This window comes from Zalophus californianus, chromosome 3 (genome assembly GCF_009762305.2).
Source record: "Zalophus californianus isolate mZalCal1 chromosome 3, mZalCal1.pri.v2, whole genome shotgun sequence".
Classification (NCBI taxonomy): domain Eukaryota; kingdom Metazoa; phylum Chordata; class Mammalia; order Carnivora; family Otariidae; genus Zalophus; species Zalophus californianus.
Window position 1 is genome coordinate 132,688,278 of NC_045597.1, and position 26,133 is coordinate 132,714,410.

Consider the following 26,133-nt stretch of genomic DNA (forward strand, 5'->3'; position numbering starts at 1 on the left):
GGAGAAGCAGGCTCCCCGCTGAGCAGGGATCCCGATGGGGGGCTCCATCCCAGGACCCTAGGATCATGACTGGAGCCGAAGGCAGACGCTTAACCGACTGAGCCACCCAGGCGCCCCCTAGAATTTGATCTAAAGAATACTACTGGTTAGCAAAATTACATGCACTTTTCTGGGATAAAAACTACATAGCATAAATACAAAAGGGGAATCTAATATTTTACCCCGACCGCAAAATTATGCTATATATTAGGTCATTTATGCAATAGGTGCTTTCCTGGACATTTTGTAAAGCTAATTAATTAATTAATCAGTTAATTTTAAAATATGAAGTCATTAACATACAGTGGAATATTGGTTTCAGGAGTAGAATTCAGTGATTCATCACTTATATACAACACCCTGTGCCCATCACAAGTGCCCTTACTACTCACCCCCATCCAGCCCATCCCCCACCCACCTCCCTCCATCAAGCCTCTATTATTCTCTATCATTAAGAGACATGGCTTGTTTCCCTCTCTCCTTTTTTTCTTTTCCCCCTTGCCATATGTTCATCTGTTTTCTTTCGTAAAGTTGATCTTATACAATTAAATAACTTCTCCTTAACCAAGATGCCATTTGAGTTGCTTTGTATCCATTCCTGGTAAATGTGCTTTTGGCAATGTCTCCTCACACCTGAACTTCAGGCTCTCCTTCCTTGGCTCCGCTGTTGGATCATTTGGGTAACTGAAGGATGTTCATCCACACTAAAAGAACAGGTAATTTGGGAGAACTGTTTTCTAATGGACACAAACTCTCTATTAATCCATGAATATGTAACACATTGTGTTTTTTCCATCTGTATTTCTATGTGTTAACTGGCAAAAGAGAGGTCACTTCGCATGCCAGGATTGGGTTATTTCTTTCCCATGGGGAGTGATTCTGAAGGTTATGACGTAGAAAATTTTGAAGACAAATCCAGTGGCCAGCATAATAAAAGGTATCGTGAGGGAGCATATGGGGCTTCTTCGAACTAAGGGTATCAGTCCCATAATATACATTCAGCAAATACTTGTAGAGTGAATGAATAAATAAATGAAAGCTAGCTAAGGGTTTATTTTCTTATTATTACACCTACATTACTCTTCCTACAAGGTGTTTGAACTGAGTTGACATCATAACCGTGTCAATAGGAGGAATGGTCACAACGTAGCTGCCTTACTCTTTCCATTCTGAGAAATCAGGATTTATTACCCTAGATATACAAAAGATAAAAAAGCTGTTTCCCATCAGCCATTCAGACATGAGTGCTGGGCATATTGTCCTCTTCGTTGGGTAGACTTACTACATATAAGTCAATGATTCCTTTCCCTTACACTAGAAAAATACATGGAAAGCCACTACTTTTTATAAAAATGATCCTGTTACTTAAAGTATAGACAAGGAATAAGAAACCCCATCAGGCACGTAAACGGTCCTCTTGGAATACAGATATCCTACATTACTAGAACAAGGTCTCTACTGTCCTTGGATAAAACAGTTCCAGACACCTTGCTTACGAATCCATGGGAATGTGGTTCTGCATGGCAGTTTCACATTAGCACGTGGCTATAAGAGACAGCATCACAATCAAGCTTTAAGTCCAGATAATGCTACAGTGCCAAGCTCAGCTGCCTACCAATTTGTTCTAATTGGTGGTGATGGAAAAGCGCAGTTGTTACTGAAACATCATTTTGCCTGGAAATTCTGCAATTCATGGTCATAGTTAGCTTCTTTTATCCAATTAGTGGCTTCAGTTTCCCTTTGTTTGTAGTAGCAACTCCGATTTAGCCAGAAACACACAGCAGCTCCCAAGATGCCTGACGTCAAAGTTGCTGGGTTCACTTTAACACAATCACAGATTGGACTTAAAGGACAAAGGCACATGCCCAGAAACTGTTTGTGAAGGTTTAGTCCCCTGCACCTTCACCGCTAGGCTTTAAACGGGCTTTCATGGGAAAATCAACTGTTCCTCTGTAAGGAAACTCAAGATCAGGTTTTCAGATGGCAAGTGCTGCTGCTCTGGGCATTAAAAAATAAATAAAAAGAAAGAAAAGAATAAAACAAAGGAGGAAATGTAATTGGTCATCGTTCCATCCATGACTCATTATGGATGCTGTCAACAAAGGAATAAATGATAGAAATGAAAACGTTGATAAATCCTAACCTTTTCTACTCTACCCCTGGTCTGGGTGATTGGAACTTCCACAACTTCAGCTCTTTTTTTGCATATTGAAGACTTGCACATGTGTGTTACTAGGCAAAATGTCTTATCTGTACTCCAAGCCATATAGCCAACACTCTGTTGGACATTTCCACCTGGGTGTCCCATGGAACCACAAATTCAACCTATCTATGACAGAGTGTATCAACTTTTCCCCAAAGCTGGTACTCCTGGATTTTCTTACCATGGTGACTAGGACCTCTGCCCACGCAATCAAGCCCAGTACCTGGGAGCCGTCTATGACCCCTTCCTCTATCTCACCTCATAACCAAGCCTTCGTGTGTCTCCTCACCTCACAACGAAGCCTTCGTGTGTCTCCTCACCTCACAACCAAGCCTTCATGTGTCTCCTCACCTCATAACCAAGCCTTCGTGTGTCTCTCTTTTAAACGCCTTCCATACCTATAGCTTTCTTCTCATTTCATGGCCTCTGCCATTGTTCTGGGAAAAAAATTTCTTAACCTGTTCTTCTGTCTAGGAGTATTGTCTTGAAGTGGTGTAGTTTGTACACTGTACAAGATTACCTGGCTGAGGGGCTGAGTGAAGGCAGAAATCTAACCCACTCTCCACCCTCAAGCCTTGCACCCTGAACCCGAGCTGTGTCTTTTCAGGGGATCTCCTTTTTCTAATCCAAGTGAAGTTACCTCGACTAGGGAACTGGCGAGGGCCCTGTCCCTGTCTCTCTAATGCATCTTCCACTCTGTGGCCGTGACCCTGTTTCAGACTCTTCACAGACTTCCACGAGCTTTAGTATAAAATTCAGCCCTCATAGTATTTTATAAAAGGACCTTTCATAAAGGGGGCCTGACTTCTTATCTAGCTTGTCTCTCTCTCCATCTACCCTTGAGCCCTACCCCTCTGCATCTATTGAACCACTGACAGTCACTGCCCCCCTTCATGCGTCTGTGGCACCTGTCCCACTAGCTCCCACCCACCATCATGGGTCTCTGAATTTGTGCGTGCTATATCCTCTGTCAGGTAGACACTTCCTCGCCTTGGTTACCAGTCTTCAGTCAATGCATCTTCAAGACTGGTTATCCCATGTGAGCTTTCCTTGACTACCGTCCCATCTCAAAATGGTACCCCTCAGAGATGCATCGAACTAATGCTTATCTCTGCTCTAGACCCTACTGCCCTATACTGTTATAGTCTGTTCACTTGCCTGTCTCCTCCACTGGAGGCTGAACTCCTTGAGAGTCTGTGTATCCCCGTGACCAGAACAGAGCCTGGCACAGAGCAGGCATTCAATAGATGTTCACTGAGTGAATGAATGTGTTAATGTAGGAATGACTTCAGGCACTTTCAAGTTAGGCTATTTCTGAGGAGCAGCAAATTAGTGTGTCAAAGAAATTAACTTACATACTATATAGAATATTATTTTGAACAAAAGCTAAAAAAGAATGACAAAACCATGGAAGACACCATTTATCCAGCACAATCTTCAGATTAGGCACTGTGTTAGATGTGTCTTATACTTGGTCTCTTTTAGTTTTTTTTAATTCTTACAACCCGAGGCAGTGTGAATGTACTCTCATCCATTCCTAATATACAGAGGAGGACATGGGAAAGAAGATACATTTTGATTTCTACCCAGCTCAACGCAGGCTTGGTGTAAGGGCATCTGACAACTGGGCAGGCAGTTTGGGGCACCACCACTGTGGGTGTTCCAACGTGTTCAAAGGCCCTGGTCCAGCTCCCTTCAGAGTCTTTTTTTTTTTTTTTAAGATTTTATTTATTTATTTGAGAGAAAGAATGAGAGAGAGAGAGCACATGAGAGGGGGGAGGGTCAGAGGGAGAAGCAGACTCCCTGCTGAGCAGGGAGCCCGATGCGGGACTCGATCCCGGGACTCCAGGATCATGACCTGAGCCGAAGGCAGTGGCTTAACCAACTAAGCCACCCAGGCGCCCCCTCCCTTCAGAGTCTTAAGGTCCTCTCTGGGAAGGGACATCAGCAGCCATTAAGCCCAGTAGCTTTTTTTTTTTTTAAGATTTTATTTATTTATTTATTTGAGAGAGAGAGAGAATGAATTGGGGGAGCAGGAGAGGGAGAAGCAGGCTCCTCGATGAGCAGGGAGCCTGATGCGGGGCTCCATCCCAGAACCCCGGGATCATGACCTGAGCTAAAGGCAGATGCTTAACCGACTGAGCCACCCAGGCGCCCCAAGCCCAGTAGCTTTTAAAGCTGGTAACACAGAGGTCTGTGGGAGTACTCAGGGGCCACTTTAAGGAGTGAGGAGAAGTTAGATGGGCAGGGCTTAGCTCCCTTGTCCCTCCCATTCCCATTATATCAGAATATAACATTTCTATGACATGGTGAGATTCTGTATAAAATTTTGTTTTCCAGCTAAAAAGTTTTGAATAGTGCCCTTCTTGTCTGTTTTACCTGACTTCCCCCACAACAACACTTCCGCCTGACTCCACTGACCTCACTGGTTCAAGAATGACCAGGGAGGGAGAATCTGAAGTTCTAGAGCGACCACAGCTGTGCACTCCCTGGGCCGGAAGTGGGCGGTAACTTGAGTGGCAGTCTCATTCTGGACACCCAAGGAGGGGTCCTCCAGGTCTGGCCCTCCCATTTCAGCTTCTCATACTGTTCTTAGCAGCCAGAATTAAGGCAATCAATACTGATGAAGGGGTTAGCGTTGTGGGCTAGCCAAAGAGCCCAGCCACTTGAATAACAGAGCTTCCATGTAAAAATGTCCTTTAAAGAACTAACTTTTAAAGATAGCTCATTTGTAAGATGGGCTTACGACCATCTTTCAAAAGGCAAACTGCTAAGGCTTGGGTGGACAATGTCAGCACACCAGCCCCCAAGGTGGAAGCTGCTGGTGTTGGAAAGTAGGCAACAAGGGGTGGGGGTGATTCATGAACAAAGATTTCAGATTACTACAATTCCTTCTTAATTCACAATGAAGGGATGACTCTGTCACCTGCTGTTTCCAAGCTTGAGAAAGCTTTAGTTCAGTTTTAATTAGTCCCTCATAGACATAGGGGCCAGCCACAATCTTTTTCTTTCTTTTTTTTTAATCACTTTCTATCATCTTAATTTTAGTAGAGCAGGGTATGCTAAAATTGATGACTTGGTCACTTCTATCCTTACAGTTTAATTTGTGCTCTATCTAACATATTGAATCTGATGCCACATATTTTTCCTCTCTCCTTTCTTTCAAAAGTGTCATTTATTTTAAAATCTAAGACAAATGTTGGTCTTTTACTTATTGGTTGGTCTTCAGTCTTACTAATGAAAATTTATTGACCTGCCTCCACATGTTGAGAGGAAATTAGAATATTAATGGATTAAAAGTCAGTGCATGCCATTTCCCTGGTTCAGGATCTTTGAGGCTCACTGGAAAATTCTGAGTTTGAGTTACCCATCGAGGTATGTATACATACATCATCAATTTTATACGTGCCAAGACAATAGCTTGGAGAAAAAAATCTCAACTCCCATTACATACAGTAGCTATAGGGCTAGAACGTTAAGCACGTGTTTTTACAAGCTCATTTCTGATCATTTTAATGAGGGAATGAAAATACTCTGTCTCAAACTCACTCTGCCTCTCTTAACTCCCTTTGCATGCTGGAAACCATGATAAAAGCAGCTTTCTTCAAAGGACTGAGAAGAAACCAATGGATGCAGGGGCGCACGTTGCCATCTTTGCCTTGGGAAAAGTTCATTTCTGTTTAGCAGGAATTCTGAAAGGAGATACACACACACACATGCACACCCACACACACACACACACAATTAGACCATAAGCACAGATGAGCCACATGGCAGTGTTTGTTTCAATTTACAAATGTTCCGACTTATAAAGGTAAAAGCTCTCTCTCTCTGCTTGCCAGCTGGAACATGGCTTCTTAGAGCAATTTTCTCTGGGGGGGAATTTACCCATTAACCTCTGTTAAGATAAAGGCCATTGGCTGCCAGAGGCAGGGAACTCTCCCTTAGTAGGCAGACTCACCGAAAAGAGAGCTCAGAGTGTTCCACTCCTCATGTACCCGCATCCATCCTCCTGACCCTATTGCATTTCATTTCCTTCTAACTGGCAGTGTATGCTGCCGAGAAGCCTGAAATGTCATTAGGGTTTAAAATGAAAGAGCAGACGTTTGCAGCCTGCTTTGCTTGGTCAGTTTGAATGCCACGTCTAAAACGTGGTAGGGTCACCATCCCGCTGCAGGTGGAGAGGTGCGGACACAGTGTAGTGCTGTTCTGAGAGGCCCCGAGAGCTACACTGGGGACAGCCGATATCACAGCTCCCTCCCTCCCGCTGTCCAGAGCCTTACCACCTCCTCCGCATCTGGGAACATGCCTTAGGACTGCACTGCTGCTTTCACAAGAGGCTGGGCAAGCTCATTTGTCAGCACCGAGGCTGCTGGGAATCTGCTCTCTAGCTGCTAAGCCCCAGGGAGCGGTGGTGATTCAGAACACTGCCCGAAAAGGCCAAGTGAGAGGTGGTGTCAGTTTTCAAAAGTACTTCCCTTTGCCTTCCCCCGCAACTCTCCATCTCCAGCCTCTTCCCCACCCTCAGAGGCAGGAAACTGGAATAACCAAGCAGGCACTTTCTCCAGCCAGACTGCCTGGTTTGTGTCCCAGCTCTGTCAACTTCTTCCTCAGGCAAGTTAATGGACTAGACTCTGTGCATTGGTGTTCCCCTCCGTGAAATGGGTAGAGTACGTGTGCCTACCTGATGGGAATTATCACAGAGTAAATGAGGGAAATACACCTAAAACACTCAGAACAGTGCCTGGCATGCTGTAAGTGCCCAGGAAATGTTGGATGTCGCTCTTTTGTGTGTAGACAGAACATAGGTCAAGTGTCAGCCGCATGTCACGAAGGATGGCAACACATTTGTCAAGAGAGCACTGTTTGGAATTTTTTTAAAAGATTTTATTTATTTATTTGACAGAGAGAGAGAGAGACAGCGAGAGAGGGAACACGTGCAGGGGGAATGGGTGAGGAAGAAGCAGGCTCCCCACTGAGCAGGGAGCCCGATGCGGGGCTCGATCCCAGGACCCTGAGATCATGACCTGAGCCAAAGGCAGACACTGAACCGACTGAGCCACCCAGGTGCCCCTGTTTGGAATTTTTAAGCTCTATCCCAACCTGTAAAACTACCAGTCTGCCCAGATTTATAAGACACTTGGGTGTAAAGAGAAACACTGCTGCGTGGTAATTGAATCTCTGTCGGCTGGTTTCCTACGGCTGCGGAGTAAAGGTGGCCCCGCTCAGCACAGAAGCGCAATCACTTCAAAGCCAGCAGGACCCTCTTCCTTTCTTGACACCAAAGCCCAGCTTTTCCCCCAGGTGAATCTGATTAAGTTAACAATTTAAAGGAAAGCAGCACTTCCTTCTGGCAATTGTCCTCTTTATTTCTGCTTGGCCTCTGGGACTCCTTGTACAGCCTGCAAGAACATTCTGAAAGTGAAACAGTTCTGAGGGAAAGCCTCTGAGGGAAAGCCTGTCCCCAACAGCTTTGCCTGTCCTTTTAGAAGCCATTCTGAATTGTTCTGGAGCTGATGGATGAGCAAACTGTGGATTCTTTCCCCCACATCTCCCATCTCTGTATATTTGGGGTGTTCTGAATGTTTAGAGATACTTTGGGGTACATAATAATCAGATTAGAAAAATTGCTATTTATTAAGAACTTGTTTGGTGCCCAGCACTGAGCTGAGCAGTACGCACGCTTCATCACATTTCATGCTCTCTGTGCTGCTTCCAAGTAAGAATGGAATGCTGGAAGAGAAAGTCCTCAAAACCCTCTGGTTAGTGACGGACTAGAACAGGGTTTTTGTCTAGCTACTATAAGGGCTAGAAAGCAGTGTACTCTGACATTAAGGCGAAGCAATGCATCAGGGCAGGAATGCATCTAAATAGTTTACGGTCTTCAAGAACCAAGAACAAAAGCAGAGACCAGTTAAAAATTCTAACCAAGATCTGATGGGAAGTCCATTTATTGATTTATTCATTCAAGACGTACATGCTGAGTACCTCTTATGTGCCTGGCACTGTTCTAGGTCTAGAGATATAGCAGCAAACAAAACAAATTCTGGCCCTTGTGGATCTTACATTCTAGGTGTGTTCATAGAATTGTTCCTAGAAATACACGGGAAACTACGTGGTGTAAGATTGTGGTACATTCCAGGACATAAATACGGCTGTAGGGGGATAGTGACAGGGTAGCTTCTGAGGTAGTGCTGTTTGCACAAGAGCACAAGACCTGTTGGGGTTTACATGAAGGAGATGCCATGTGGTTATGTAGCAAAAAACTACCCAGCCACAGCAAGTGCAAAGGCCCTGAGGCAGGATGGCATTTGGCCACTAAGCAGGAGCACGGGGATGACTGGTAGGAGGGGATATCAGAGAGGGAGCCAGGTGTCAGATTTTGTAGGTCAATCCAGCAATCGATCTCGTTGTCCAGCCCCTCCTAGGCTTGGGTCATTTGCACATTTTAATCATCATAAAACCTCTTGAGGTAGGTCTGATTACTCCCTTTAGCAGAGCCTAACGCCATTCCAGAGATAGAGGTCTGGGCTTCTAGAGCATCTAGGTTCATCAAGGTGATGGTGCATTCTCTCTCTCCATCAGCTGGGACATATTCCTAGAGTGCAGAAATATATTTTTAAATGCAATGAGATATTTATCAGCTTCAATTTTTAAAGATATTTGCCATTGCCATTCCTTATTCTTGGGCAAGTTCTGATTCCAAATGTTGTTTTCTGCAACTAGGCCTTAACGTGCATTCTACAATGGCCTTCTTTCCTTCAAAAAGTGGCAAAAATAACAGAGCACCACTGTACTAAAAGGGAAAGCTGAATAGAAATTTAGCAATCTGTCAATAGTCCATGATCTCTGGATCCCATTTTATAAAACAGAGCTATCTTTCTCTGTTCGGCCCATAACACTGAGTCTAATTTCACTGCGCTGAAAAAATGCAGGTATTAAGTTAGCTATTAGGGAGTTCTGGGATTGTGTTTCCAAATGAAGTGAAGTCATAAATAATTCTAAAGATATGTTATAATAAAAATAGAATTCAAAGGCTAAAATCTATGCAACAACAACAACAAAATAAACAAACCTATTTTGGTCCAAATTAAGAAGGAAAACAATACAGAGCGAACTTAATTTCCTACATTTGTATTATCTTCAGTGAAAGTGAGAAGATGAATAAGAGTATGTCTTCATTTTATCTATAGATGGGCCTATAAGTAGGACACGGTAAAATCAGTTTAAGATGACAGTGATTCAATCTATTCAAAAGAACCAAGGAGTTTGCTTTTGGAGGCATGCCCAGATTTCTTACTGAGTCTTGTCCTGCATACAAAGTAACAGAAATTCATTTTCTAAATCTGGTTTTGTCCACTTCGGCACTTTTCCATTAGGAAACTACTTCTTGCTTGTCGTGTAGGAGCCACTGGGTTGAGAGGAGCGCATCGCCTCCCGCTCTGCCCTCCCTGCCATGATATGTGCTTGTCCACTGGCATCAGTGTATTCTGAAAAGGGGGGAGTCATCTGGCAAAAATGTCACTTTGCCTACTGTCGTCAAAGCTCCCATTCAACCAGATACCATGAACTTTGTTCACACCAACTTGCGCCAAAATGACAGACAGGCCTACCCTGTTAGTGAATTAGTAGGTCATCAAACAAGGGGCTGAGTCTGGGGGTACCGTCAGAGCTGTGGCTTGGGTGCCCAGAGTTTGAGGCAGTGGGACTCATCATTGCAGCCACAGTGCTTTTGGAAATATGTGTCACAGGATCTTCATGTTTGCACCATCCAAAGCCTGGTGCCCTGGGCACCGTAAAGTGAACAAACCCAGAAGCAATATGCCCATCTGCTCTGCGTGGGTGCCTCGGCCTTACCAGAGCTGCTCAAGGCTAATGGTCGCTGTACTGAGGAAGTTCCTAAACTCCCTCTGGTGGCTGAAAATAAAGACAAAGCCTACAAGAAGACCAAGGAGGCTGTTTTGCTTCTTCAGAAACTTAAGTCCTGGAATGATATCAAAAAAGTCTACGTATCTCAACAAATGAGAGCTGGAAATGGCAAAATGAGAAACCATCATCATATCCAACATCATCTATAATGAGGACAGCGGTTGTCACCGAGGCCTTCAGAAACATCCCTGGAACAAAACAAAACAAAAAAAGCTTCTTGGCTAACTTCATCATAATTTATCACTTTATTGCCAGCTATTATAATCTAGAGCTAATCTGATGGTGCTAATGTCCCAGAGTAAGCAGGAAAGTCTTCCATTCCTTACTCCATGAATTGGTTTGCTAGGTCTGCCATAACAAGTTTCCACAGACTGGGTGTCTTAAATAACAGCGATGTATTGTCTCATAGTTCTGGAGGCTAGATGTCTGAGATCAGGTGTCAGCCAGGTCAATTCCATCTGAGGGCTGTGAGGACAAATCTGGTCCACGCTGCTCTCTCAATTCTGGTGGTTTGCTGACGGTCTTTGGGACTCCTTGGCTTGTAGATGCATCACCCCAATCTCTTGTCTTCATCTCCACATGGCATTCTCCCTGTGTGTGTGTGTGTGTGTGTGTGTGTGTTTGTCTCTATGTCCAAATTTCCTCTCTTTATAAGGGACACGGCCATATTGGACCTGGGCCCACCCTGATGACCTCATCTTAGCTTGATCATCTGCAAAGTCCCTATTTCCAAATAAGGCCACATTCACAGGCTCTGGGGGTTAGGGTTTTAACATCTTTGCGGGGGTAGGAAGGGCAAACAATTCAAACACTGGTATACAAGAAGGTTAAAGTAAAACTCTCCCTCTGTAGGATCTTCTTGGAGGTCCTTAAGGATTTCACCTAAGGACAAAAGGATCCTTAGAGTAAACAAATCATATCTTCCTTGTGTATACATTGCATTGTCAGGATGAGCCGTCCTTCACATGTGTGTGTATGTGTGTGTGTGTTTGATGTCTGGCCAGAACATCCTATATACCAACTATCCCTTTGCTAACAGGGCAAACTTGGAGATTAACTATGCCAAAGGACTTCAGAAACTGGCAATCAAGTTAAGCAAAGCTTTGCAGAGCACAAAAAAAAAGTAAGTATATGAAACAGGTAAGGCAAAATAATTCTTAAGAGTTATAAAAAGTGACATATGTTCAATTCTAGCTTCCTCTTATAAATGTGGCAGGTACGCAGTGTTAAGCCTGGCTTGGGCGCTTACTGTGTTTCCAGGCGATGGTGTTAAGTGCTTTTACAGATCTCTCCTTTAATCCTCTCAACAACCCTTTGCAAGTCTTATTATTGTCCCTATTACAGACCAGGTCTTGAGGCTTGGAGAGTTTTAAGAAACTTGCCCCAATGACACAGATAATAAGTGGCAGAACTGGGCTAATCCAGTGTCCTTATGACTCCTAAACCCATATTCATAATAAGCCTCAGTGATGATAGGTTACTTTGGAAGCAGTGCCATTAAGTTGGAAGGTCTTGGAGTCAAGAAGTACGAATCCTGCCTTATCTCAACTCCATGACTTCCGACAAGTAACCTGGCCTCTCTGTGCCTTGATTTCCTCCATATGTTAGATGGAGTAGTGATATGTGTTGCATGGTGCATATGTGTGCGGGTCTGGGAGAGGGAGGTGTATATTATACGAGATCTTGTACATGGAGATTAGCACGTTGGGTCCTGAAAAAATGGTGGTTCACATTTTCCTTAATACATTTTGGAATGAAGTCGATTTTTTCTTTTGGGGAAGAGAAGAAAGATACTAGATATTCTAAAAGAGAGTCTAAAAATGGTCGATTAATGATAATTGGTTACAACGCTTGCAGATGTCACCCCTAGCTGGCAGTGCCATGGCAAAGACCTCTTTTGATGGTGAAAGAGAGAGGGAAAGAAAGAAGCCTTCTGGAGCTCACATTCTTACTCTTTCCTAGGGATCCTCTGTAACAGCAAATAATGGCTTTGAAATTGTTTGGACTTTGAGCTTTATTTTTAGGAGTGTATTTTATTAGACTGAGAAGCAGCCAGTATGGCTGAATGGTTGAGTATAGACTTTATTGATACTGCCCGGATTAAATTCTACCTCTACCCCTTATCAGGTGGGTGAATTAGGGCAATTTATTTTACCTCTCAGTGTGTATTTAAAATGGAAATAGAACCTATCTCATATAATTGTTGTAAGGATTAAATGAGATAATACAAGAAGTGTGTTTAATACCTGGCATGGAGTTCATTATGACTTTGATTCTAATTACCTCCTAAAGAATGAGAGGTGTGGGTCTTATTGTGTTGCAATCCTAGCATCCAGCGTGGATGCTCCCAAAGAGTTGACATGTCCGGAATGTTTGGTTAACCAGGATTAGTCCAACAATATTTAATAATAAACATTAATTGGACTTTTATCTATACCCAAAACCTGTGTTGTGTAGGTAACCTGAATTATTTCTATTTTAAAAGACCAATTACGTGAGGGTCAGAGAAACCAAGCGATCTTTCCAAGGTCACACAAGAAACAGAGACACAGACCCCTCTGAGGCCAAAGTTCTAGGCTTCCTGCTCTGCTGTTCAGCAACTCTGAGAAGCAAATGTCAGATTCTCTTCCCCAAAGGGTGCCTGGGTTCCTTTTTAAAAATCAACTCTATTGAAGTTTAATTTACATGCAACAAGAAGCACCCTTCTTAAGTGTATGGTTTGGTCAATTCTGATAGATGTATACACTATATAGACATCACCAAAATCAAAACATAGACATTTTCATCACATCAAAAGATTCTTCATGCCTGTTTGCAATCCTTACCCCACCTAAACGACCACCGATTTACTTCCTATCGATACAGATTCACTTTGTGCTTTTTGCAATTTCCTATAACTGAGTAGTCTCTGGCCTCTGGTTTTGTGCCTGGCTTCGGACACGCAGAAAATCTGGCATCCTCTGGTCTACCTCTCCAATTCTCTGACTGCAGGATGCAACCTAAGTCACTTGGAGGGAAAACCTCTGCACCATCCTGATTTCAGTAGGGACACAGATCTGTCCCCGCCCCTCCATCAAAGTCTACACAGGCTTCGGTCCCTGAGGTTTACTGATGCAATTGAGCTTATCTTTCTGGCTTCTGAAGGCCAGTGTTTGGGCTGCTGTGAGCTATGCCCTTCTGTGGGAGAAAATAGCGTCACACTTCCTACCCTCACCCCCACCCTGGCCCGCGCCGTTAGAGAGAGGGAGGTGCTCTCCTTTTGTTAAATGGAGACACTGCTTACAAGAAAACAAAGTATCTGAGCTGTGGTCCTAAAAGCCAGCAGGGAACAGTAGCTGGACCCCAACCCCAAGAGCAGCACGTGGGACGTCCTAGGGCTCTTGCGTCCTCCACCACTTAACTTTTCTGAGCCTAGCTCAGTGTACTCACTGGTGAAATGAGGAGCCTGAGAAGATGGTCATTAGGCTCCTCTCCCCCTACCTAGCACACGATCTTCTGCCTGTTCTAAATGCCTGCTCACCCTTGGCTACTTTATTTCCCTGATTTTCTACAGATATGAAATGGAAAATGAAAAGAAAAATGATGGCAAAAAGGCTGTATATGTAATGACTACAGTGCAAATCAATAAATTGGCAGAATTGAATCCTGTGGACACATTGAGATAAGATTAGGGAATGAGGGCAATTGCTGTATGTAGTGAATCAGACATGATGCTGCATTGCTCAGACTTCACTGGGAAAATGACACCCACTCTTGTGCCCTCCTGTTTTTGCCTCCAGCTGTCTCGTTAGTGCCTGGGCCTGGGTCTCAGAGGGCATGAAATCTGCAGCGGACCTGCATCAGTGAGTGTCCCCCTCCCACTTCCCCCCACCTCCCTACCCCACCCCCACCCCCAGGGCTTACCCCAACCCCAGGGGGAGGCATAAATATTTCATTATTTAAAGTGGGCGTGCTACAGATACTCTGCTTCAAACTTGCCCTGAATAGACAGGCTGGAACACTCCGTTTTATTTACCCAGAGAATAATTTGGAAAGTAGATATAAATCCTAATACTATGCTTGTGTGTTTTTTATGTTCTCTTTCCAGAAAACTTGGCAAAGCGATTGAGTTGGAAGCAATAAAACCAACTCATCAAGTCCTGAGTGTACATGAAAAGAAGAGAAAATCAGTGAGTCAAATCTATCTTAAAGCAAGATTTCTGTCTTTGACCCAAGGAATGAAAGGTGATCAAAAGTGATGCTAGCTTTCAGGGATTTGTCATAAAAAGAAACGTGAGCTCAAGATTTATGTACAAAGATATTTGTTAAAGCATTGTTTATAATAGTGAAAAACTAGAAACCTCTTCATTATTCAAAAATAAATCATGTTAAATCCAAACAATGGAATATTATGCAACCATTAAAATCTTATTACAGAAGAATTTATTGACATGGAAATTTTTTCACTATATAGTGTTAAATAAAAATGACCTCAATTTTGTAAAGTAAATATATGTATATATGAATAGAAAAAATTCTGAAGGAACCTCATGAGAATGTTAATAAGAATTATTTCTAGGGGTGCCTGGGTGGTTCAGTCGTTAAGCCTCTGCCTTTGGCTCAGGTCATGATCCCAGGGTCCTGGGATCAAGCCCCACATCGGGCTCCCTGCTCAGCAGGAGTCTGCTGCTTCCTCCCCCACTCCCCCTGCTTGTGTTCCCTCTCTCCTCTCTCACTGTGTGTCTCTCTATCAAATAAATAAATAAAATCTTTAAAAAAAAAGAATTATTTCTAGACAGTGGAATTTGAGGTTATTTTTATCTCATCTTTTGGTACTTTTTGTATTTCCATTGTTTTTCAATGAATAGATATTCCTTCTGTAAACAGAAGAATTATAAACACAATTTTTAAAAAGACATGTTTTTGGTGCTTAACAGTTTGGGATTAGGTAAAGGCAATACTAAGGTGTAGTCCTCAAGTAGTCTTAAAATTGGGGACAGGGAAAAACAAAACTAAACAATTCTTTCAGGGGCACCTGGTCCTCTTGTCTAGCATATTGGCTGGTCTTCCTGTGTCCCTTTTCTTCCAGAACAATTTCATCTGTGCTTCTTTTTCTTTGTGTGTCATACAGTCGTTAAGAACTTTAAAATCTATTTTCAGGCGACATAAAGAGGTGTTTAATAAACACTGCTCAACTCTGATAGGGGTGAGGTCATGGTCACAGTTGGTTCAAGGCCAGGTGCAGGTTAGAAGTTCAAAGCAGTCATGGGTGGCCCTTGTGGAGGGAAGGGGCAGTGGCTAGGGGTGGTTTCAAGCGACCACAGCCAGATAAAGGAGGTCCTAAAGGTAGTAAGTTAGGAAGATGAGGGATCTATAAACACTGGGATGGAAGAGAAATGATACAAAAACATTTTTATTCAAATTCATTAAACTGAGTCAGGAAATGGAATTGATGTTTGTGTGGGCATATGTGTATTTTTACCAGAATGGATGTTCTACTGAGGGCTGGGGTAATGGGGGAAATTTAGACAGTAATTACTACCAAGCAATATCACCTTCCACCTGTGCAAACCAACTTAATCAAAACTGAAAACCAGTCGATATTTCATTAGTTACAAAATATTTTGCATACCCCATAATAATACGATAATCACTAGCATTTCCTGAGTATTTACCATAAATTAGGCACAGCGCCATGATCATTATCATAGGGCTTTGGATAATTAACAGCATGATCCCTCAAACTGCTGGTCCAGTTTCCAAACCTTTATTTCGGCGTTGCCCCTCCGCGCTGCACCCCCACCATCCCGGCCCACTCTCTCACAGAAGATAAAAGAGGAGGACTTTTTTAGGGCGCCTGGCTGGCTCAGTCAGTAGAGCATGTGACTCTTGATCTCACGGTCATGAGTTCAAGCCCCACATTGGGTGTGGAGCCTACTTAAAAAAAAAAAAGATGAAAATTATTTTTAGAGTGAACTTGCTCCACATTTCACACAGAGTCAAAAGTGACATAGTGCACAAAACTATTTTCATTGTATTTGTTACAGTAAATCGTATATTCCAAATTCAATCAGCTGGACAAAATAAAAGGGCAGCGTTGCTAGATCTCAACGTGGCTGAGTGATAGCTGATCTGTCTATGGTCGAGGAAAAAAAGCTTTGCCCTCACTTAAGTCTGATCTCCTTGGGGGGTTGTCTAGATGCATTTTTATCATTATTTTACTGTACCTTTGGCTGTTTAAAAGTAAGAGAAAAGTTCATTATGATAAAGAATTCAATCTCTTTGAAATTGTAACAGTCTTCATTCACTTCAGGGGCAATGAGACAGTAAAATTAGCACTGCCAGGACTATTAGGCATTGTCATGGTGCTAAAGATTAGGCAACATGGAATGATGCTGAAGACGTGCTGGGACCAAAAGGGACACCAAACTATGCAAGACCCCCTCCACGCAGGTCGCACACACTGATGTTCTTTTTACAAGTTCTTGTATAGTTACACAGTTTACACAAAAATAGTTATTTTACCAAATGCCTTCAAGCTAACGTCTGTCAAGAGGTTTTGACATGGGGAAAAGATAGTTTAGTTTGGCTACTTTTCTCAGGATTTATATGTCCCCTGTAGGATTTTGAAATTCCTATGGATTGTGATAGTGATTGTACCAGAATTCATAAGCCAGCACCATGACTCAACAGAAAGACAGAAGAAGAAAAAAAAATCGTGTCTCTTTTTTTCTGTTCGTAGCTTGATAACGAAGTTGAAAAGGCAGCAAATCTTGTCATTGGCAACTGGAATCAACAAATCAAGGCAAGTATACATATGAATGTCATTTATGCAAACTCAGTTTTTCGGTCTGAGCCTTTTTGCTTTTGCACGAATGTGATCCTGTGTTTTAGTGTTAGTATATCTAAGTGCTAACTGAAGAGAAAAATGTTTCCTCCCCTGAATTATTGTATAGATTTATCTTTCAACTAAACGATGGAAGAGCAGGGCTCAGAATATGGTTATTATTTATAGCTAACAGCCGTAGCATTTATTGTGTGGCAAATGCTATGTATTTATATATTCAGTCATTGCAACAACCCCCCCCCAAAAAAAAGCAAACCGATATGGTATGTCCCATTTGACAGATGGGTGGGGAAAACTGAGACACAGAGAGGTAAATAATTTACCTAAAGCCGGTTGTGTTGAACCAAGAACTGTTATAAGTCATTGCTCTTACCCATTCCACTGCACTGACTGCCTCCCTGTATAATCTGTAGCTTAGGGCAAGTGACAAATACTCTCCGAGTTTTGGATTTTTCATTTGTGGAAGGGCGTTCGCGATCTCTGTCTCACTAGTGAGCGGAGTGCCGTGAGGGGTGAGGAGCCATGTGTAAAGGGGAAGACGTGTACTGATGCCACAAATATGTGTGGTCCTCTTCTCGTACTCCCCTTGGTACAAGGACGCTGTTCCTATTTGCGAGTAATTTAAAACGTAGTTGGCCAGCTAACATATGTGCAGGAAACAGTAAATGAATTCCAAGGAGAGGAATTATGATCTGGTGTGAGAATTTAGAGCATATCATTATGGGTTCTTACGCAGAGAGAGAATAACAGATGGAACCCATATATATGTAGAGAAGATAATTCTAGAACAATCCAGTTTAAGGGGAATTCAAGTTGAGAGAACCAGAAACCAGTGGAGAGGGAATCTGTGAAGAAAACCCGGTGATCCCCTTTGAGAGAACTTGTGCTCCAAAAGTTGAACTTCCTTTTCCTCTCCAGAGTATCAGTACCCAAAGAGAACTTTCCGCAGGAGACAGCTGCTAGTGGCGAATAACCTCAAAAACAGGCAGCCCCAACTCAGTCCTCACTGTTGCCTTTGAAGCTCCTGCTGAAATCAAGGGCTGCGGAAGACCAAAGGCATTAATAAAGAAATGTTTGAGATAAATGAATTTCTATACCTGCAATAGTAGTACTGGTAAAAGAATGTTCATGAGCATCACTTTTATCATAAATGTTTAAAAGTCTCATAATCAGTGTCCAGTCATTTGTTTTAGTTTGTTCTTGATTTTATGAGCTTTCTTAAACAGAATTTTTTTTTTTTAAGTTGGTTCCACATCCAGTGTGGAGCCCAACGTGGGGCTTGAACTCACAGCTCTGAGATCAAGACCTGAGCTGAGATCAAGAATCAGATGCTTAAACAACTGAGCCACCCAGGCACCCCAAACAGAATTTGTTTTTTAAAATCCATTCTCTAAATATTCAGCCTTCCCAGGAAATTCAATATAACGGACCAAAAGAGAGAAACCGTGCTAGGCATGTATAATTGCTTTCAAGAACAAAAAAAGCATCTTTTATTCTTTCCCAGTTTCCACCAAGTAATTTTTCTAAATAAAATGATTTTATTTTTTTTATGAAGAGTGACACAGAAATTAGAGAACATAAAATTCTTGAGCTCTAATGATTTTCTCCCCAGTTGCAATTGAAGTTTTCAGCATGTCAGTTGGGAGACAGAAATGGAAGCCTTTTAAAGACCCAAAGTTCTTCCCTCATGCTCTCATTTCCCCGTGGGCTTGTGACTGACTAGAGGCAGAGAAAGAGGGTCAGTGAGCTTCCTGTTCCTTGAATTCCCTTTTGCAGAGGCTACATGGGTTGAGAGACATTCGGAAGGCTTTGCCTCTGATTCCTAAAGAGAGAGGGAACTGAACTTTTCCCTTCATTACCCGGTTTTGCAGTCCTTATGACATTGAGGTGCAAAACTAAACAGTCTTTCAATCAATCCAGTTACTGAACAGGCTGGATCCAACTCAAACCAAGTTCTGTTTTCTCATTTTCTCTCTGGAACATCATCTTCTGCCAAGTTGAAACCGTGTAGAATAGGAAATGATCACCTGGGTCATAACCCACTTTGAGGTTTGAGGCATCAATAGAGTAGGAGGACTTTGAACGCACTTCTTCCTACCCAACCCCCCACCCCCTCACCCCCAGTGCAGGTCATTTCACAAGATGCCAGGCAAATGCCCACCTCTGAAGCCTTTGCATCAGGTGCAAAATTGCCCCTTTGCTGTAAGTTTTTTTTTAAAGATTTTATTTATTTATTTGAGAGAGAGAATGAGAGAGAGAAAGCACCTGAGAGGGGGAAGGATCAGAGGGAGAAGCAGACTCCCTGCTGAGCAGGGAGCCCGATGCAGGACTCGATCCAGGGACTCCAGGATCATGACCTGAGCCGAAGGCAGTCGCTTAACCAACTGAGCCACCCAGGTGCCCTGCTGTAAGTGTTAAGAGAGCATCTTAAAATGACCTCAGTTGTGACCCAGGTTGATTTAAAAGAATGATGCAGGTGGTCTTCCATGTCTGCTGTGATGATTTTGTGGTAAAACCATTCCCGTCATGATGCTAGCCAGAATGATGTTTTGAAGGCTTGCGGGCCTTTGTGATTCGGAAAAATGTATAACCCTCTTGAGTGTACTCGATATAATGAAAAAACATACAGTGGTTTCAGGGCAAAATGTTAGCCACTGTGATATTCCAGGCAGATTTTGTGGTGAGGGCAGAGATGAAGAACTAAAACTGCACAATCATTTAAGCTAGCACATGAACATAACTTGTTCCAGAACAGAAGAGTTTTTCTCTTGATATCTGATTCTCATCCATTTTTGCTTTTTTGTATGTTTTTGACTCTAGGCCAAGAAGAAATTAATGATTAGTACCAAGAAGCATGAGGCACTTTCCCATCTTGTAGGAAGTTCCAGGCAAACTGTGACTAAGAAGGAGAAGCAGAAGGTAACCTGTCATGGCCGGCTACATGCATGTGGCTTGGAGAAGGATGGATTTCCTACTCTGAGCTATGAACACAAGAGAACTGGCTGACTCCCTGCTGTGTGTGGGGTCTCTGCAGAGCTGTCATGTGGCAGAGCATGAGAGGGATTCTAAATCATTCCTGGTCCACATATATTTTTAAAAGGTACTATTGACAGATGACAAATTAGACCAAGGGTGTCCAAATTTTTCCATGGGGACCCTATTACATATCTCTCAGCACATGTAAGTAAAAAATATATGTACATATATGATGAATTATATCATGTACTTTACCAATATTGTATACCATATGTAGCACTTTATATATTATACTAATATGCTATGAACATTATAAAACATAAAAAAGTGTTTGAGGGATGAGATAGAGATGAAATAATATTTTAAATGATTAGCTAACCATGATGCCTTCATGTGATCACTGAGTGACGTTTCCAGGCAAAATTTACCCTTGAGCAAGGTTCAGCCTTAATCGTAGTAAATGTAAATTCATATTTCTAATAGTCCTCTTGATAATTTTAAACTTTCTGGTTAACTTCTTTTCAGATTTCACCAGATCATCCCAGTTTTTGCCTTTTCCTCATAACCAGGAGCAGGAGAAGGCATCAGTTCTGACATTTCCTTGTGGCTTTCTTGTGCTTACATTGGCAGTACTAATGTCAATCTACATCTCAGCAGAAATCTTTTTGAGACAAACAAAATTTGTTAATTTTGTGTGTGTAATCTAATTCGAGCTAGAAGAAATACCTGTAAATCCCGTGTCCCAGACACATGCGAATGGCCACATGTCCCAGGACACTGAAAGTGAAGACATTTGTGAGGGCTCATGTCAGCTTCTTAGGTTCTAAAATCCCCACTCTCCCTCCAGGGCACATAATTGTCCATGGGTGGGCACCAGTGTCGACTCATTTGTTAAATAAGAGTAAGCTTGCTAACCGTGTCTAGGCAAAAAGGAACACAAATAATGTTGGAGATATGATAGATTATCTCACACATCTCGTGTGGTATGTGCTCCAAATTGGAAACCTCTGAAATAGTATCTTCCCTGAAAGATGAAGTCCCCCTAAGGAAATGCAGGCCACACCCCCACAACCCAAAACATTCTTAAAAGAAAAAGAAAATCATCATTGCAAGTAAAGCTGTCATTTCATCTGAAGAAACTATGAGTTGAATAACTTAAATTCATTGTTAGCAAGATTTGACAACATTCTTATTTCTCCACCTGTCAATTTTCCCAGTTTGAAATGATCATAACAAGTATTGAATGATGAAGCAGCAAAACCACAGTGTGCTACAATGCTGAGCACTGGGGCCTTGGCACAGGCTTTGGGAGCCCTCATTAGAAGCTATTCTTTATTGATGTCAAGCAATAACAAAGAGAAAAGCACCAGGCGGCTAAATGGTGGATTTCCTCTTCCTTCCGTCATTAGCAGCTTCCCTGCGAGGTCGAAGCCCATGGTCTTCTTCTGCCCTCCTCCGACTGATTCTGTAACCACAGAATATTGGCTGTCATTATATCAAGATCCCTATAATCTTCATTGCTTTACCTGGTAGCTTTCTTCTTCTTCTTCTTTTTTTTTTTTTTTTTAGTCCTAAGGCTAACCACCTAAGGCAGCATTCCTTTTTTGCATCTCACACAGAAGTGCCCAACATCTCCAACCTGAACAGAGCAAGCTCTGGCCTGCTCAGCAGTTCTGTTTTCCCGCTCAGCTGTCCTTGTTCTCGGCAGAAGCTGATCTAATCTCCATTCTTCTCACACCTCCATCCTCACCACCCACTCTCAGCAGACTGACTATCCTGCCTCCTTCCTCACAGTAAATAGAAGTCGGCTCAGCCACCTGTCTCCCAAAGTCATATGTGCAAAGAATGGGACAGGCTGATTCTTCACTGTGTGCTTGGAGTCCCAGCCCATCCTGCCTCTCAGAGATCCTTTTCTTGATTATTTCCCTTTCACCTGTATCTTGCACATACCCCTCTCTAATAGTTGCTTCTCATCAGTCAACATGTCCCTCCCCACCCCATCTTGTGAGAGTAGGAAGAGTCAGGGAGACACCTTTCCATGGCCCTATTTCTGTTCCTCTCCAGATTTCATCATCTCTCCTTTTTTTACAGTAAGATTTATTGAAAGGGTTGTCTGTGCTCTGTCTCCATTTCCTCACCTCCTGTTCCCTCCTCGATCCACACCAATCAAGCTTTCCCCACTGTTCTACGAAGAGTGTTCTTGCTTTGAAAACATATCATCCTTCTTGCTAAAGCCAATGTGTACTTTCCAGTTCTTATCTTACTTAACTTCTTGGAAGCATTAAGCATTGTTGACGTCCTCCTTCTAGAAAATTCTCTTCTTTTAACTTCAGCAACACCTTACTCTTTTGGTTTTTCTTTCTGGCGTTTTTTTCTTTAACTCTTTTATGGACTTCGCCTTTTTGCCTATCCTTTATATATTGCTTTTCCTGATGATTTTTCTCTTGGGACTCATTCTGTTTTATGCAGCATTGTATTTCCAGTGTCCAACGCATTATTCTCAAAATCAGTTACTCACTATATAACCAGTACTCAATAAATATACTCTCAAGGCTTCCACTATCATATCTAAGCTGATAATACCCCAGTTTATGTCTCCAGCCCAACCAGTCTCTGAACTGCCTCCTAGCACCTCAAACTCAACATCTAAGATTGGAACCATCACTTCCCTCTACCAAAAATATTCTTTTATTCCTGTGTTTTCTAGATCTTTGAATATTACCATGTAACATATGCTCGTGGTTCTACCTCCTAAACAAAATACTTCCTGACTTTTGCTACTTGTGCCTCCCCCCTCCCCCCTCCCAGCTCTATCACAGACCGCCATCGCCATTGCTTGCAGCTCTCTGGCAAACTGGTCTCCTGGCTTTCAGTGTTGTCTTCTTCTATCTCTTCCTCATCTACAAGCCCACTTGACTTTTCTGAAACTCGAATATGAGCATATCATTCTCCTTTTAAAGGCCGTCAGAGCCTTCCTGGTGACCTCAAATAAAGTCTGAACTCCTTTATGTGGCCCTAAAGACCCTCCCTGACTTGACCCTTGCCTAACTTTTCAGTATTATTGCTCTTCTCTCTCAAACTGTGTGCTCCAACGTCTCCAAAAATTTTGTCGGTATCATGTCATACTATTTCACCTCACTAATTATTACTCCCATTTTAGCTTTATTCACACAGGGTCATTTCTGTGAGTACCCATTGTATGCCCAGGCTTAGCTTACATGTCATTTTAATTCCAAGATTGGTTTAGGTGCCCCTCTTGGTGCCCCGGTGATACCTAATATTTGTATCATTCTGGGATCTATCACACAGGACAGTGATGGCCCTATGGGTCTCTGACTAGAGGGAGAGACTATCTAGTTTACTTTTCTAGTCCCAGAGCCTAGTACATGGCGCATTGTGGCACTCAATAGATGTTTGATGAATAAATGAATGATATGTTTATTCCAAGAGAAAGAAAAGAAGAAGCATTCAATATTTGACAAAGTTTATAAAGTTTTCTGAGAATTTCCTTAAATAAGAATATAAAAGTCAACTGTTCTTCTTTTATATCTATTTGGGGTTATTTGTTGTAAATTTGCTGAACAGAAACTTCTAGTCAATCTAGCTCTGTAGTGTAGGCTGATGTGAGCAGTCATCTCAAAAGTGACTGCATTCTCATTGCTGGGCGTGTGAGCATCTCAATAACAATCTAAGGATGATGATTTAGCAAAGTATAGCCATGGCACACTTTCAGCTTTTTCACTATATTGTTATCAGATTGAAATTCACTAGCTCATGTTTCCGCAGATAAATGCGTTTCATTACACTTGATATACAAAACCAAATGTGTCCTGTGTAAGTCATACATCAGAGCCGAGGGACAATTGAATGGCTAGCATATCAATTGGAATAATAAAGTGAGTGGTGTTAATATTCACCATTTTGGATGGATGTTCTTCATTACTAAAACATTAGTCAAAATGTCCTTAAGCATAAAGAAGGTCATTTTTAAAAGCCTTTGTCTCTGTCCTTGAAACTCCTAAACTGCTCATATCAGAGGGATCTTTGGTCTTCCTTGAACTGTGCTTTGAGGACCATTTGCATCAGAATCACCCGGAAAGGTAGTGAAATTCAGATTTCCCAATCCCATTATAGAACTACTGGATCCGTATTGCTACCTGTGGGACCCTGAAAATCTGCAATTTTATAAGCACCCAGGTCCTTCCTAAACATATCCAAGTTTGAGAACAATTCGTGTAATACAACTTCCTTTGTTCTCAAAGATGTGAAATTACTTGTCTGAGCATTTTGAGAATCAATTTCAGCTACCCTGGTACAGAGAGTTTTGTTATCACTCTGGTTTTCCAGAAGGCTTCACAATCAGAATGGCCACTTTTGGTGGCTGGCAAGAGGGGGCTCCTTGTGAAGGAACAGATCACTGGGGAGCAGGATGAGTGGGAAGCACCTGGCTAGCAGTCCACAACTCATAGTCAACATTGGCCTGTGCCTCGAGCTTTTCACCAGTGAACCAGTTCTAAACTTACGTACTTGCACAATCTCCACCTGTCCTTGCCAAGAAATGCTGGGACATGGAGCATTGGTAGATTACAGTCGGGAGCTGGAGCTTCCTAATCTGCTCACCTGTCATTTGGACTCCTCCTTAATTGGATGGATGAACATGGGCACATCACGTCACACTTAAGGACCTCAATTTCCTCATGTGAATGATTGAAGGAATCACACCGACAGACCCTTAGGTTTCCTTTCAGCTCTGGTATGCCTTTTCTCTGAGAAAGATCTTTGGTTTTAGCTACTGTGGCTGACTTTCGCTGGGAGATGGGAGCTGTATGGTTGGGTTGTATGTATCCTTTACCTGGGATCACCAAGGACTTTGATAAATGTGTTAAGGAATATATGACACTGATGTTTTCCTTTAGCTCCTCAGTAAACTGAAAAAATCGACGGAGAAGTTGGCAAAAGAAGATGAAAATTACTACCAAAAAAACCTGGCTGGCTGTGCTACCAGACTCAAGTGGGAAAACACACTGGAAAATTGCTACCAGGTGAGTCCTGAGCTCGCATTTTTCTCTTCTTCCGTGGAGCTCGGTGAGGCCTTAAAAAGGAAGGTCAGATCTATAATTACATGACCTGATGAGCTCTGTCCTTGGCAATGACCCTCACTCCTGTGATTTTAGACAAACCACATGACTTCCAATCGTTTCCATTTCTCCATGGATCCAATAACCATATTTACTGAGGAGTGTGGCCAGATTCTAATTCTCAAAGACCACAATAGCACGCAGCTAACTTCAAAGAGTGCTGTCGAAGTGAAGTGTAATTAAGGCTTGAGTATTTGGCACTCAGAAAGAAGTTTGAGGCCTGAGAGTTGATTTGTACAGTAATCGTTTACAGAGTTCCTTAGTCTGTGGGGTTTTGTGTTGGGCCTTGGAACAATGATTAAAGAGTACCACCTCAACCTGGGAGGAGTAAGCTCAGCAGCCAAGAAGACATATAAGGAAAGAATTGTGGCAAATCATCCGATAAAACTTAAAAAGTATGAACAAGCAGATCACAAAAGGGAAAATCAAAATCACCAATAAACATCTGAAGAGACGCTCAATCACTTTGCAAAGATTAAAAAGTGATGATATCACGTGTTGCTAAACAAGAATTGCTGGGAAACAAGAATTCTTGTACCTCTCTAGTGAGAATGATGAGAATGACTCGACCGTCGTATCTAGTAAAACTGAAATGTGCATATATTTACAACCTGGCAGCTCCCCTCTTCGGCACGTATCTGGTATACACCTGTATACCAAGGGTGATGTATAACAATGTTTATTGCAGAATTGTTTATAACTGCAGGATAAGAAAAAATTGTACACAATCCTCATACCTATCAATAGAGGAATTACTCTTAAAATGGACTCTAATTTAGAAAGTAGATGGATACCTAGCAATAAATATTAATTAAAACTATATTTAAACACAAATTAGGGGCACCTGGGTGGCTCAGTCTCTGCTCAGCAGGGAGCCTGCTTCTCCCTCTGCCTCTGCCCCTCCACTCCTGCTTTCTCTCTGGCTCTCTCTCTCTCTCTCTCTCGCTCTCAAATAAATAAATAAAATCTTAAACACACACACACACACACACACACAAATTAACCTCAAAATCATGATGTCG

The 26,133-nt window shown here is 42.4% G+C and overlaps 1 protein-coding gene across 2 annotated transcripts in view; it reads left to right on the top strand.

Annotated features, from left to right (window-relative positions):
- The window catches only part of NOSTRIN (nitric oxide synthase trafficking), a 56,158-nt gene that overhangs the window by 12,103 nt on the left and 17,922 nt on the right, over positions 1 to 26,133 (top strand). For both annotated transcript variants that reach the window (XM_027590548.2, XM_027590547.2), the window contains exons 3-8: positions 11,211 to 11,294; positions 13,951 to 14,013; positions 14,259 to 14,340; positions 16,893 to 16,955; positions 19,818 to 19,916; positions 24,890 to 25,015. In XM_027590548.2, the coding sequence (XP_027446349.1) occupies positions 11,211 to 11,294; positions 13,951 to 14,013; positions 14,259 to 14,340; positions 16,893 to 16,955; positions 19,818 to 19,916; positions 24,890 to 25,015 (517 nt within the window). The remainder of the gene's footprint in view (positions 1 to 11,210; positions 11,295 to 13,950; positions 14,014 to 14,258; positions 14,341 to 16,892; positions 16,956 to 19,817; positions 19,917 to 24,889; positions 25,016 to 26,133) is intronic.